Below are 14,527 nucleotides of genomic sequence, written 5' to 3'. Positions count from 1 at the left end.
GCCCGTTGGAATAGGTTCCAGGCCCTCTCGAGGCTATCCTTTATTTTCTATCTGTTTATCTCCGCGATATTCTCTGCAATAAATCCTTCTATCTAATATTTCCTGCTGCTCGCACTCAAGAAAACTCTGGGGAACTGTGGGGGTGGTTGGGTAAACGCCCCACATAAACTTATTCATGCAGGGTCATCAAAAGTTGTGACTATCAGTGTCCAAGCTTCAGCATCTGTGGACCAAGCTGAAATTGTACACACACATACACACATGCCTCAGTTTGTCTGCACTCACTGGTGACCGTGACTGGGGTCTCACACACACACACACGCACACGCACACGCACACGCACACGCACACGCACACGCACACGCACGCACACACACACACGCCTCGGTTTGTCCGCAGTCCGAACTCACTGGTGACCATGACTGGGGTCACACACACACACACACACCTCGGTTTGTCTGCAGTCCGCACTCACAGGTGACTGTGACTGGGGTCTAAGATGCTCTTTAGCTTTAGCTGATGGGTCTGCCCTTGGGAGCAGAATTTAAGCTATGGCTGAGGAAGAAATAACAAGGTATGCATTGAGGTTGAAAGGCAGATATGAGTTCCAACCAATAGAATAAAAGAGGACATTGGAATGAGTGGCAGTATGGGTGAAGCCCCAAGAGAGAAGCTTTCTGTTCTCAAAGAAAATCAATGAGCCAGCATGCTGTAACTCCAGCATTAGAGAAGAATCAGGAGGTCAGGGTCACCCTCAGATAAATAACGAGCTCAAAGTCAGCCTGGAGTATATAAAGACCTTGTCTAAAAAAAACAACATGGAAAATCCCACCCTCCATGCAGGCAGTCCAGAGCCACCATGAACGTCTGTCGGGTCGCCTGTCTACCTTTCAATGTCCTGAATCAGGAAGGTGTGACCTGTCCTTTTTCGTCTTTTTCTTTCTGATGCTGGCCAGGAACTAAGCAAGCTCTCTCTAGTATTTGGGGTTCTCACTTTCTCTAAGACTCCCCTCCCCAACTCGTGGCTGCTCGTCCACCAGGTGGCTGACCTCCAGACCTAACTCAAACGTCATGGCTGTCTTCTTCCATCTCCTCCAGGGAGCTGCGGGGATTTGCAGCTTGCTGTCCTGGGGTTTCTCGTTTTTAATTCTAATAAAATTTTCCTCAAGCTTCAAAAAAATGTAATAAAAGACAGGAGGAAATGACTGGAAATCAAGTTAGAGTAAGTGAGGAAAATTCCATTATATTGTGGTTGGAAAATTGGTCTTTATCTGTGTGGAACCCACCTAAAATACTGGACTAAGAATTAGGAAAACAAGGGGATATTCCCCCCTGGCCCCTCTACTTGATGTCAACACCATTCACTGTCACCTTTCACAAGGGTAGAATGAAAACAGCTTGCGGAGACTGGAAATATTTCCCGGAATTGCTGCGAGAACAAACAGGAAGAGGAAGAAAGCCCTCTGAATACAATTTTTAATGTTAATAGATTTCATATACTGGTAAGTATCTTTGGCTTATCCTGATGAGGAATGCGGGCGAGTGGGAAGTTCGGAACAGCCACTGTATATGCAATACAATGGATTTCTGAGCTACTGTAGACCATGTAGGGAAAGCTACATGTGTAAGTAACGCAGCGGTATTACATGTCTAGTCAAGCCTGTGGAGCAGGAATGGGGTTCTCTGAACTGTGTAAACACTGTGAGCAGAGAATAGTGAAGAAGCGTAAAACTCATCCCAGGGTGTCCGGAGAGCAGCCTGATGCACCGGTGCTCAGGTTCAAACAAAGCAGGGGGAAATGTAGGTGCAGGCGTGATGATGCCCCAGATAACATGAAAAACCATAGGACACTTCACCTCTCTTTCCACTTTATTCCAAGGAAATAATCACAAATGGCCTGGAGGAACCACAGCGCCATCACAGAGTTCCTTCTCACGGGGCTCTCCGACGAACCCCTGATCGAGGCTCTACTTTTCGCGCTTTTCCTGAGGATTTACCTCCTCACCATGACGGGGAACCTGATGATGCTGCTGGTGATCGGGGCTGACTCCCACCTCCACACGCCCATGTACTTCTTCTTAAGCAACCTATCGTGTATAGACCTCTGCTTCTCGTCGGTCACGGTACCGAAGCTGCTGAAGGACCTCCTGTCTGAGAGGAAAAGCATCTCAGTAGGGGGCTGCCTGGCTCAGGTCTTCTTCGTGTTTTTTTCTTCTGGGACTGAAGCCTGCCTGCTGTCGGCCATGGCTTATGACCGCCATGCTGCCATCTGCCATGCACTGCTCTATAGCCAGGTGATGAGAACTGAGTTGTGTGTGAGGCTTGTGTTGGTCTCATGGGGCGTGGCCTCGCTCAATGCCACCATCATTGTGCTCTTGGCGGTCAACCTGGACTTCTGTGAGGCTCAGACCATTCACCACTACACCTGTGAGCTGCCTGCCCTTTTCCCCCTGTCCTGTTCGGATATCTCTATCACTGTTGATGTCCTGCTTTGCTCCAGTTTATTGCACGGGCTGGGAACCTTTATCCCAATCTTCTTCTCCTATGCCCGCATTGTCTCCACCGTCTTGAGCATCAGCTCCACCACGGGGAGAAGCAAAGCCTTCTCCACCTGCTCGTCCTACCTCACTGCAGTGACCTTGTTCTTTGGGTCAGGCTTTCTCTGCTATCTCGTGCCCCCCTCTGGGTCCTCCCTGGATTTGATCTCGTCTTTGCAGTACAGCGCAGTGACCCCCATGCTGAACCCCCTCATCTACAGCCTGAAAAACAAGGAGGTGAAGGCGGCTGTGAGAAGGACACTGAGAAAGTACCTACGTAACATGGCGTGGTTATATTCTTTTATCCCACATCCTTCAAACACACAGTGTCAGGTATTTGGGGGGGGGGGGAATCTTCCGTGGCTTGACTGACCATCTAATCTCATCATTCCAAGGTATGAATGGGCTCTAGATTCGGATTTTTATTGGGAAAGTGTACACTCTGTTCAGAATGTGAAGACAGAACTCCACAGAGGAGAATAATATGACAACAAAATAATGGACAGATACGTGTTGGGGACACGGTATGGTGGTAGAATACTTGACTAGTAAGTCCACAGCTCTAGCTAGGTTCAGGATTTCCTTGCTCCCACAAAAAAAAGGAGGGGATCCAACGACCACTTCAGGAGATTCTCAATCTAACCCTGAGGACTTAGTGAATTTTCTAATGAGAACTTGACAACTTTACTAAAAAGAAAAGAAAATTGTAGGTCAACAAAAACTCAAAACTCTGTGTAGACTATTGTAGACATAAAAATGTTGCATGCTAAAACCATGAAATACTGCAGTGAAGTCTTCAAGGAAGACAAAAATCTATCATCAAATGGCTATTAATAAACAAAAACTCAAATGTCTGCATGTTCAAATCCAGACCTTGGAAAGAGGACAAGACCTGAGCTCAGGGAGCAGCTCAGTTGGTAGAGCACCCACGTAGCCTTCATGAAGCCTTGGGTTTGGTCGCCAACACCTCACAGACTGTCATGATGGCACACATAATGAGGACCTTTCATAAATAAAATACAATAATAAAATAAAATCCTCAAAAGAGCAGAAGCACTGATAATTTCTCAAGTTAGTCTTACTAAACTTTAATGCTATTTACATTCTCTAGACTAGAATACTAAAATGATATATTTTCAGGGCTAAAGTCATTATGATTCAAAATCTGAAAAAAAAAATATTCTCAAGTGACTATATGAAACAGTAATTCTAAATGAAGTATTGATTACTGAATCCAAAAGTATACTGGAAGATTGCTAATCTGCATTGTAGTCCATGACCAGGTGAAACTTATTCTTGATTTGATTCTTCAGATCTGTATGTCAAACAAAATAGTCTTATTTTATCTGATAAATTTTTTGAATACTTTTTATTTTCATTTTTAATTATGTATATGTATGTGTGTCTGGGGTTCCAAAGAGGCCATATGAATTAGGATCCCCTGGAGTTGAAGTTACGGGAGGTTGAGACACCTGGTGTAAATGCTGGTATGGAATTCAGGTCCTCAGCAAAAACAGTATGAGTGTGTGTTGTTACCTGACTAGCCGTGTCTCCAAGGCTCCCCATTCTTAGTAGGCAAAAAGTCAACAATTATTTTGACCTTAACTACTTAATATAAATTCAATTCATTATTTCTTTCACAAAAATCTTTACCTTTAGACAACAAAGTGGATGGGAGAAAGGCCACAAGACCTCAACTCTACCTAAAGAGCAGCAGGTAATTAAGGAATTTTGAGAACCAAAAAAATAGTCTTCACCAGGCATTGGTGCCACATGCCTTTAATTCCAGCATTCAGGAGGCAGAGCCAGGTGGATCTCTGTGAGTTCGAGGCCAGCCTGATCTACAGAGCAAGATCCAGGACAGGCACAAACACATGAACCTATGGAGCCACCCTCACTGAAACTACCACACTGGCCAGGCATCCATCAGTTGTTAATAGCTCCTCAGCTAGGGTAGGACTTCATGAGCATCTCCCTGATCATGCTGAGATTTTGGCTGGATTCCTCTAGCGCAGCTTTTGTCTGTGAAGTCACAGCCATCAGAGAAATGCAAATCCAAAGTACTTCGAGGTTTCATCTTACACCCATCAAAATGGCTAAGATCGTAACACAAATGACAGCTCATGCTGGGGAAGATGTGAAGTAAGGGGAACACTCATCCAGTGCTGGTGGGAGTACAAACTTGTAAAGGCAACGCAGAAATCAGTGTAGCAGTTCCTCAGGAAGATGGGAATCTGTCTACCTCAAAATCCAGCTATACCACTCTTGGGTATATACTCAAAGGATGCTTCGTCCTACTATAAAGACACTTGCTCAACCATGTTCATGGCTGCTCTCTCCATAATATCCAGAAATTGGCAACAACCTAGATGTCCCTCAACAGACGAATGGATAAAAAAAAAAGTAATACATTTACACAATGGAATATTACTCAGCCATTAAAAAGAATGAAATCATGAAATTCACAGGTGAATAGGCAGAACCAGCTGGGCAGTGGTGGCACACATCTTTGATCCCAGTGCTCAAAGGTAGGCCTCTATGAGTTCAAGGCCAGCCTGGTCTACAGAGTAAGTTCAGAAACAGCTAAGGCTATGCAGAGAAACCCTGTCTTGAAAAACCAGGAAAAAAAAAAGAATAAATGGAACTAAAAGTAAAATCATCCTGAGTGAGGTAATCCAGACCCAGAAAGTCAAATATGATATGTATTTGCTTATATGTGGATATTAGCTGTTAAGTCAATGACAACCAAGCTATAATTCATAAACCACAGAGGTTAGATATAGAGTAAGAGACTAGTGGGGACAGATAGATCTTGTTAGGAAAGTGAAATAAAGTAAATAGATGAGGTTGGATGGGGGGGGGGCTGTAACAGGAGGATCAAGTGAGGGGGTCCAGGAAGGGGGACAAAGAGAGAATATGAAGAGAGACAGCTGTAATTAAGGAGCATTCGAGGGGTAGTAGATATAATACAGGAGAAGCTCCCTAAAAGATACACATACATGAAGGTGATCTAAATGAAATAGCCAGATAATGGAGGAGACAGAGTTCCCACTGGCCATCTCTCATCACCAAACGAAGCTTCCAGGATTAGTTGCATCTAGTTGAGTTGTTGGTCAAAGGGGTCCCATGGGGATGCCCAAACAACCCAGGCTGTTGGTGAGACGACAGGTTGCTCTCCATGACTGACAGCACGGCCCCGTTGCTGAAGACAACACCTAGACAACGCAGTGAACGTGAGACATTGAGCTGGTGCCTACACAGAGCCTTCGTCCCTATAGTAAAACGACTCCTGCTGCTATTCTGCTACACCCATAGATCAGTGCCTTGCTCAGCCATCATCAGAAAAGCTTCCTCCTGCAGGAGCTGGGAACAAATACAGACACTCACAACCAGACACTATGCAGAGAGTGAGAGACCTTGGAACACTCAGCTATAAAGGGGATCTCTCCATCAAATCCCTCCTCTTGGAACTCAAGGAACCTCACAGAAGAAGAGGAGGAAAGAGTGTAAGAGTCAGAAGGGGTGGAAGACACCAAGAAAGCAAAGGCAGATGGTGCAGCAGGCACTGGATGCATATAATGCATGTACCTACATGCAGACACAACACTCATATACACAAAAATACAAGTATTATATAATCCAGTGCCCCACACACACACCTCTAGTTATCTACTGAAGGGAATTCAAATAAGTATCTAAAAAACACATCCATATGTTCACTGCAGCCAAAACACAGAAACAACCTAAATATATATTGATGAATGAGCAAAGAGTGTGTGTGTGTGCATGCATGCACGCGTGTGCACGTGCATCACATACACACACACACACACACACACACACACACACACACACACTACAAAGTTGGCTCAACCAGTAAAGTGATTCCCTATGACCCACGTACCATCTAGGAGCTGTGTCATATGGCTGTAAGCCCAGCACTGGGAGATAGGCATAGAGACAGGCAGATCCTCGGCGCTTACCAGGAGCTAGCCTAGAAGAGACCATCGAGCTTCAGGTTGAGACTATCTCAACTTCTGGCCTCCACATACATTCACAGTCATGCACATGCATGCACGTGAATAGGTACATACCCACATACAGATAAACTAAAACATACATACATACACACACAATAATGAAATAATATTCTGCCTTCATAAAGAAGGGAATCCTGGCTTAGGCAACAACGTGGCCATGCCTGAGGGACAATCTGCTTTGTGAAATAAAGTAGGCTCAGAAAAACTGCTGCTGCATTGGGAAAAGAAGCAGAAAGACTGGCAGGTGTGAGACTTTTGGCCAGACTGGGTAAGAAAAATGGGGAGTTGCTGTTAAAGGGTACAAAGCTTTTTTATATATTAATGAAAGCAGTTGGGGTCCAGCCCCAAATAGCCTTCTCCCAGAGTCCCCAGAAGAATCTACAGCCAGCTGGGAAATCTACTTATCTATGAATAAATCTACTTATCTAAGGGTATATCCATAAATCTCCGCACACTGTGCTCTTTCAGCCCATCCACTTCCTTGTTCTAAGTAAGCTTCCTCATCTCTCTGCTGCTCTCTTTGTTCTACAGCTTCTCTAAATCTACAGCTTCTTTTCAGCTCTCATTCTTAGCTCCTCTCTTGACTGACTCCTTACATTTCTAACAGGAGATTCCTTGAAGTTCTGAGAAAAGTTTCAAAACCCTCAAGGTCATAGCACATTCCTAGAATAGACAATAAGTAGCAGAGCCATTGCCATGGTAACACGAGGTTCCAAGGTCTCAGGACCAGAAGGAGGGGGCACAGTGCCCAGTGCAACAAACTGAGACATAGCTTTTCATCAGCAGACTTGGCAAGCGAAGAACTGGCAGGCTTTTCTTAGGATGTTTTGTGTTAGTAACCTTGGCGAGACACCTGAGAGTCTGACCTTGTGCATAACTGTAAAGTTTTTTAAATGGTTTATCAACAAAAGCCTTTGGTCTAATTTGAACTTGCTCTGAGGTAAAAATGAGCTAAATGCGTGCAGTTTGTGTTAGACTGAGGAGAGATTATTAATTTCTGTGTTAGTCTGAGCAAAAGGAACAAAGCAGGCTGTAAGTGTCTACAGTCTCATGGGACGATGGATCTGGCTATGAAGCACATCCTAGTATATTTCTATATATCAAAATTGTACAACTAATGAAAAGTCATCTTCCTGACCTCCCACAGATCTATGTGCCCATCAGATTGAGATGTAGTCATGAGATTACATATACACATTACATGAAGATGCATGGAATTGGGAGATATCATAGCTGTTATTGCACGAGAAGTTTACAACAAGAAACAGCCAATTCATTCAACAGGCAATAACTCCAACACACCTTGCATGATGGCTTAGTCCTTTACCAGAACCCTTGGTTCTGATAGGTTGACCTTTTAAACACTAGCTGTCCCCTGCTGTACACTCCCATGGCCTATTACTACCAGCAGCTCCCAATAATATAAGATATGAGTAAGTTCAAGCCGGGAGTGGTGGCGCACGCCTTTAATCCCAGCACTCGGGAGGCAGAGCCAGGCGGATCTCTGTGAGTTCGAGGCTGGCCTGGGCTACCAAGTGAGTTCCAGGAAAGGCGCAAAGCTACACAGAGAAACCCTGTCTCGAAAAACCAAAAAAAAAAAAAAAAAAGAAAAGAAAAATATGAATCCTGTGAGGGTTTTTTTTTAAATACATCATATACTTGAAATGAAATTCAAGGCTCAATGATTTTTTTTCAGGGCAGAAAAATAAAGAAAACTTAGGACTAAGGTTCAGTTGGTAGACTGCTTGCCTGACATTCAACAAAGCCCTGGCTGCTATTTCTTGTACCACATAAAACCAGGCGTGGTGGCACATGCCTCTAATCCCAGCACTCGACAGTTTGAGGCAACAGGATGAGAAGTTCCAGGTCATCCTCAGCTACGTGTGAGTTCAAGGCCATCCTGGGATCCCCGAGACTCTAACTCAAAAATAAGTAAGTAATGGAAGGACAATGTGCGCTAGAAAATGGCCTGGGGTCTGTAACGTGTCTCAGCTGCTTGACAGTGACCAGCAGGCACTCTCGGCCCCATGCTGCCATGAAAAAAAAAAAAAAAAAAAAAAAAAAAAAAGCCTGTTTTCCGGCTGAGTCGTTTTCCTCAAGTCCTCTCTTTCTCCACCACCCGCAGTCTGCTGAGAGCTGACTTCTAGGCTTTAACTAATTGCCTTGCATCACAGGTTCAACTATTGCCCTGCAGGCTGTTCTCTGAGCCTCCAACCTCAACTTCTCAGCATACTGGAAGCCGAGCTCGGCTTCAGGCTGGGACCTCAGGGAACCTGGCTCTGGCCCAGTTCCCCTTGGGTACCTGCCTAAGCACAGAGAGCCTTCTCATTGGTTCTGTTAGGGGAAATCTTTCTCCTTAAATAGTACTTCTCCAAGAATATTCCAAGTCGCAGAAGAAATAAATGAAGTCAGGTACTGCACCTAGAACTGCTGGAGACGGTTTGAAAGCAAGGCATGCCTATTGTTCAAACAACAGCTTGGCAGAAAATGTCCTTGTCTCTCCCTCCGGGGCCCTGCGCTGCAGAATGGCACTCTAAGTTGAGATCCTCAGAATAATCGTGGTTCTGTGAGGTAGCCAACAGTTCCCAAGTTTATATTGTTCTAGCATCTTGTGCTCATTGAGATCAAAGAGAAATCCTGTCTTTTGTGCAGAATCAGACTCCTAAGGTTGGGATTACCTCATATGAAGATGTTTTATTTCCTGTGAAATGTCTGTCATGATGAGAAATACAGAACACTACAGCTACTTCCTCCAGGAAAAGCCAAGAAAATGGTAAGTGGCCGACTCTGATCCTGCTGTGCCCTGATGTTTCTGTGCTTTAATTCTGCTGCTAACTGCTCCCCTTTTCTGCATGCTTCTCTTACTACTTCCTGATTGGCTCTGTCCATCCTGGTCCTCTGAGCCCCTTCATCCCTAGGCCAGAGACGGGCACCTCCTAACCCCTGGCAGACCATCTCCTCCTCACAGGACCCAAATGTCCCTGTGTTTCCAAAAAGTCTATTTGTACCCGCTGCCTTAAATACCTTATCAGAAAAGTCTTTATTCACCCCCTGATTGCCACGGAGGACAGCAAGGCCTTAAAGACTGAGCATAAACCCTTTCACTCCAAAGGAGCGCAGACCCCTAGAACACAGTGAATGTATAGAAATGGATGTTGGTCTGTTGGGGCCACCTGTTTCCCAGCTTGCCCCCGTCTCCAGTGAGGGAACTGCACTAAAGCTTCGCTGTCATTGAAACCATCCTCAAATCTGCTCACCACAGGCACAAGTGTGAGTGTGTGCAGAAGAGGACAGTTCAGAAAACAGCCCTCCTGTCCACCCCCATGCCGAGTCCCCAAGTGTCTACAGCCTGAATGGCAGTCTTCAGCCCCCAGGACCCTCCCATCACCTTCCCATAGCTCACCTCCTACACATACCCCTCGCTCCTTTATTTCAATAATGTCTTCAAGCAACTAGTGTAAGAAAGCCACTTTTTGTCCCACATCCTTGTAATAACTTGAAAAGCAAATGAGAGATGTAGCCTCTGTCTTCTCATACAAAATGTGGATTGAAAGACAGATCGGAAGAAAAAAACAAACAGGATTTGAAATTTTCACTGAGATACAAGGGAGGGCAGCCCTGAGATACCTGAGCAGAGTCAGGCAGAGTGGAGGGATGGATTAGATGGGATGACCCCCAAAGGAAAAATGTCCTCCAGAGAACCCAGTGTTCTTGACCAGGTGCAGCTGCTGTCCGCACCAAGACCCCTTTTAAAAAGAAACAGGACGGAAGAGATTTTCAGGATAGCTTTATGTACAGACACCTTGAAATATCCGAGTCCTTACAGAAAATATCTCCCACTTGACTAGCTTACATGGATTTCAAAGCATTTGCTTTCAACGGGTGTTTACTGTTTCATCTGTGCAGAATCCTCAAAAGTAACTTCTCCAGCTGCCTGCGGTTCCTCATCCTTGGCTCTAACCTCCCACACAAAGGTAGGTGTTTGTCCAGGCACACAGGTGGCCTAGACTTGGATCTAAGATGGGCCAGAGCTCAAGTTGGTAGATTTGTTAATATATCAGAATTTACAATTCTCTTAATGGTTTATCACCTATCACCTGTCTAAAGATTCCCGGCGAGGATAGAAGGGTTGGAATCACAGCTGCCTGAATAAGCAAGATGAAAAGTTTTCTATAAAAGCAGAAGCCTGCCATAGTAGCTGATTACAGAAACCAAACAGAAGCAGAATGTTGGTAAATTAGATTGCAAAGGGCAAGTGAACAGGATCTTTACCCAGGACGGTGACTTCCTTACACAGCCCATAATCAGGTTTCAGTTATTTTTAGTATCACCGTTACCATAAGCATTGTACTCTTAGTCTTCTTGGACACAGAGTTTATGTAAGTAAACTAAAAAAAAATAATAATAGTAAGAGTATTATGATGATAGCAGATGAGAAAAGAATAATACAATGACAACAAGAACCCTGCAAACATTATTCTGAACTAATGCAATATTGTTTGCAGCCTCTCCAAAGCTGAGGGCATCAGAGGATGTTGCAGGATTCACTCTGCTGATGAAAGCATCTATGAAATTCAGCAGCAGTCACCTCTGCCGGGAACTAATGCTGTTGAGGGATTAGAGGATGAGATTACAGCTGAAGTGGTCCAAGGCTCTTGTCCAAAGCATGCCACCGAGTGTGGGCTTCCAGGACAGTGTGGGAGGTGTGGTCTGGAGCCCGCAGGAAAGGGTGCTGACGGTGACCAAAGAAAGCTTTGCTTTAAGACAGCTGTTACAGTAAGGTCTGCGTCACAGTCTGGGGAAGGAAACTGAAACGCATGTTTGACCTGAGGGGAGAAACACAATTCAGACCATGACTAAAGCGAGGCAAAGTGTGAGCTGAAGAAGAAGTCACCAAGATAGGCTATTTTTATGTAGTCTTTGAGGTGACATTGGAAAGCCCATGGAAGTTTAGATTCGTAAAATTAAAAGGAGGATATATTTAAAGTGCTAGAAAACACCAACCGTGACACAGAAAGAAGCAAATCTTTTATATCGAAAGTAAGTAAAATGGCTGCAAGATGGAAGGTGGATGATGAATATCAAAGTAAGAAATTGTAACCCATCACTGTGATCCCAGCGAGGCAGAGTCCACAGTCGAAGGAAAACGGTGTCATTATTTTTTTTTAACGTGTTGCCAAGCTGACATTACAACATACCCCTGGGTACTAAAGTTCTCACGGGAAAGTAGGAACAAAACTCTGTATCCCAGGGATGAGGGTTTCCTGCCTCGCTCACGGGTTTCCTTTGAAAGCAGCTGAGAGAGCGACTGAGAAAGCGTTCTATGTGCATCTCTACTGCAGTGTGCTGTCCGTGAGGTCACTGGGACGTCCGTGCATGCCGGCTGCTTTGCCTTTATGGGTCCCTCTTCCCATAAAAATAATTTGTATTTTTATTACAGTGTCATAAAGACAATTGAATTAGTCTTGTTACATCCATTGTTTCCCTCTTTCTTTTTTTTTTTTTTTTTTTTTTTTGAGGTAACAGTTCATTCTGTACCTGAAATTAGCCTAGTAATACATATGTAGCCCAAGGCCTGGAACTCATAGCCATCCTCCCGCCTTAGCTTCTAAACTGCTGAGATCGTAAGTCTTCATTACTGCACCCAGCTACTTCTAATCTTGTAGAAATATACTTTCACCTTCCACTGAAAGGTCGTGACCCCAGGCACTGTGTCAGAGTTGGCCCTATTGGAGTCGGCCCTGGTAAGGAGCCATTAAATTACTTTGAACCAAAAAGGAGAGAGAGATTAGACCCTGCAAACCTGTGTTATACACTTTCAAATTTTTGAACTGAGTGCAGGAAAAAACTAAGACTATTAGTAAGTGGAGGACCCAGAGATGCTCACGCCCCCTGCAAATGCCAGTGAGGAATGGAGAGAGTCCTCTTGAAGCCTGTGAACACTGTGAACTGCCATCAAAGACGACAAAACAGAGTTTGAAACTTCCACTGAGGGAGGGCAGATACAAGGGATACGCTGAGACAGCTGAGCAGAGTCCAGGCAGAGTGGAGGGATGGACCAGATGGGATGACCTCCCAAAGGACATGGTCACAATCTTCAGAGATGTAACCTCTTTCCACTTTATTCCAAGGAAGTACCATCCACAAATGGCCTGGAGGAACCACAGCGCCATCACAGAGTTCCTTCTCACGGGGCTCTCCGACGACCCCCTGATCGAGGCTCTGCTTTTCGCGCTTTTCCTGGGGATTTACCTCCTCACCATGACGGGGAACCTGACGATGCTGCTGGTGATCGGGGCTGACTCCCACCTCCACACGCCCATGTACTTCTTCTTAAGCAACCTGTCCTTCCTGGACCTCTGCTTCTCGTCGGTCACGGTACCGAAGCTGCTGAAGGACCTCCTGTCTGAGAGGAAAAGCATCTCAGTAGGGGGCTGCCTGGCTCAGGTCTTCTTCGTGTTCATCACTGCGGGGACCGAGGCCTTTCTTCTCTCAATGATGGCCTACGACCGCTATGCAGCCATCTGCCACCCGCTGCTCTACGGCCAGATGATGAGCAACGAACTCTGCCTGAAGCTGGTTCTGCTCTCCTGGGGCCTGGCCTCTCTCAGCTCGGTGGTCATCGTGCTCTTGGCTGTGAACCTGGACTTCTGTGAGGCCTACACCATACACCACTATACGTGTGAGCTGCCCTCTCTCTTTCCTCTCTCTTGCTCTGATATCTCCATCAACGTTGACATCTTGATCTGCTCCATCTTGCTGCATGGGCTGGGAACCTTTCTCCCGGTCTTCTTTTCTTATGCCCGCATTGTCTCCACCATCCTGAGCATGAAATCCACCACAGGGAGGAGCAAGGCGTTTAATACTTGCTCTTCCCACCTCGTGGCCGTGGTCCTGTTTTTTGGGTCAGGTTTGGTGCGTTATCTCGTGCCCACCTCTGGGTCCTCCCTGGATTTGATCTCGTCTTTGCAGTACAGCGCAGTGACCCCCATGCTGAACCCCCTCATCTACAGCCTGAAAAACAAGGAGGTGAAGGCGGCTGTGAGAAGGACCTTGGGGAAATGCCTGCATTGCCTGGAGTGATGGCATGGAGTGGCAGGAAAGGAGTCTGTGTCGCCAAGCACTGGAACTTCAGGCCGCGTTTTAGCCCACTGACTTAAAGGGCGGCCTGTGCCACTCTCTCTGGCTATGCTAAGAATGAAAACGTATATAAAACTATATTAAATAGATAGAGTTTATATCTAAAACATATGGCCCATCTTGGCTGGGCTGTACCCTCTAATATTTCTACCACAACTTTCTTCCTAAGTTACGTAGTTAAGAGTTATAACCCCTGAACTGGTGTCTTATTTTTCTAAATATTTCTATTAATTCTTTAGGAAGTTCATAAAATGTTTTCTAATCATGTTCACCACCCCCACTCTTCCTCCTAACTTCTTCAATACCCACACCCACCTTCCCATCCCATCCCCAACAACGTGTCTTCTTTTTTCACTTAAATTTTTAAAGAATTTCATACTGAATTTATATTATTTCCATCCCTCCTCTCCCCCTTCCAACTCCTCCCGTGTCCCCCAGCTAAAATTCATGGCCTTGTCTTCTGTAGTTACTATTGGTGTGTGTGTGTGTGTGTGTGTGTGTGTGTGTGTGTGTGTGTGGTGTTATTTAAAACCTACTGAGTCCATTTAGTGTTACTCATGTGTACATGTGTTTAGGGATGGCCACTTAACAGGGAGCTCATCTCTGGAGAAAACTGAGTCTCCCTTCTCAGGAGCCATTGATTGCCTATAGCTCTTCATCTGAAGGTAGAACCTTGTGGAATTCCCCCATACATGTATGTATGTAACAGGTCCATGCAGGTCTTGTTAGACGGCCCTGTGTTGAGATCTCATCTGTATCATGTCTAGAAGGCCTTATTTCACAGCAGGCCTGCCTCCAGGTCTGCTCCTC

The 14,527-nt window shown here is 45.3% G+C and overlaps 2 protein-coding genes across 2 annotated transcripts; both read left to right on the top strand.

Annotated features, from left to right (window-relative positions):
- Window positions 1-1,892: 1,892 nt before the first annotated feature.
- On the top strand, window positions 1,893-11,198 carry LOC131897106 (olfactory receptor 8S1-like). The gene is made up of 4 exons (XM_059247986.1): window positions 1,893-2,814; window positions 4,197-4,254; window positions 10,484-10,551; window positions 11,083-11,198. Exons 1-4 carry the CDS (start codon window positions 1,893-1,895, stop codon window positions 11,196-11,198), a joined length of 1,164 nt encoding a protein of 387 aa, XP_059103969.1.
- A 1,526-nt stretch (window positions 11,199-12,724) lies between these two features.
- LOC131897172 (olfactory receptor 8S1-like) lies at window positions 12,725-13,660 on the top strand. The gene has a single exon (XM_059248061.1). The coding sequence runs from the start codon at window positions 12,725-12,727 to the stop codon at window positions 13,658-13,660; it is 936 nt and encodes a 311-aa protein (XP_059104044.1).
- Window positions 13,661-14,527: the final 867 nt, after the last annotated feature.

Source organism: Peromyscus eremicus, chromosome 20 (genome assembly GCF_949786415.1).
Source record: "Peromyscus eremicus chromosome 20, PerEre_H2_v1, whole genome shotgun sequence".
In the NCBI taxonomy this organism is placed as follows: Eukaryota; Metazoa; Chordata; class Mammalia; order Rodentia; family Cricetidae; genus Peromyscus; species Peromyscus eremicus.
This window is presented reverse-complemented; position numbering and strand designations above follow the sequence as displayed.

Coding starts and splice junctions, on each gene's coding strand:
- LOC131897106 (XM_059247986.1), top strand. CDS start 1,893: ATGGCCTGGAGGAACCACAGCGCCATCACAGAGTTCCTTCTCACGGGG. Junction 2,815..4,196: donor GACACTGAGAAAGTACCTAC/GTAACATGGCGT, acceptor CTTTACCTTTAG/ACAACAAAGTGGATGGGAGA. Junction 4,255..10,483: donor CTCTACCTAAAGAGCAGCAG/GTAATTAAGGAA, acceptor TCATCTGTGCAG/AATCCTCAAAAGTAACTTCT.
- LOC131897172 (XM_059248061.1), top strand. CDS start 12,725: ATGGCCTGGAGGAACCACAGCGCCATCACAGAGTTCCTTCTCACGGGG.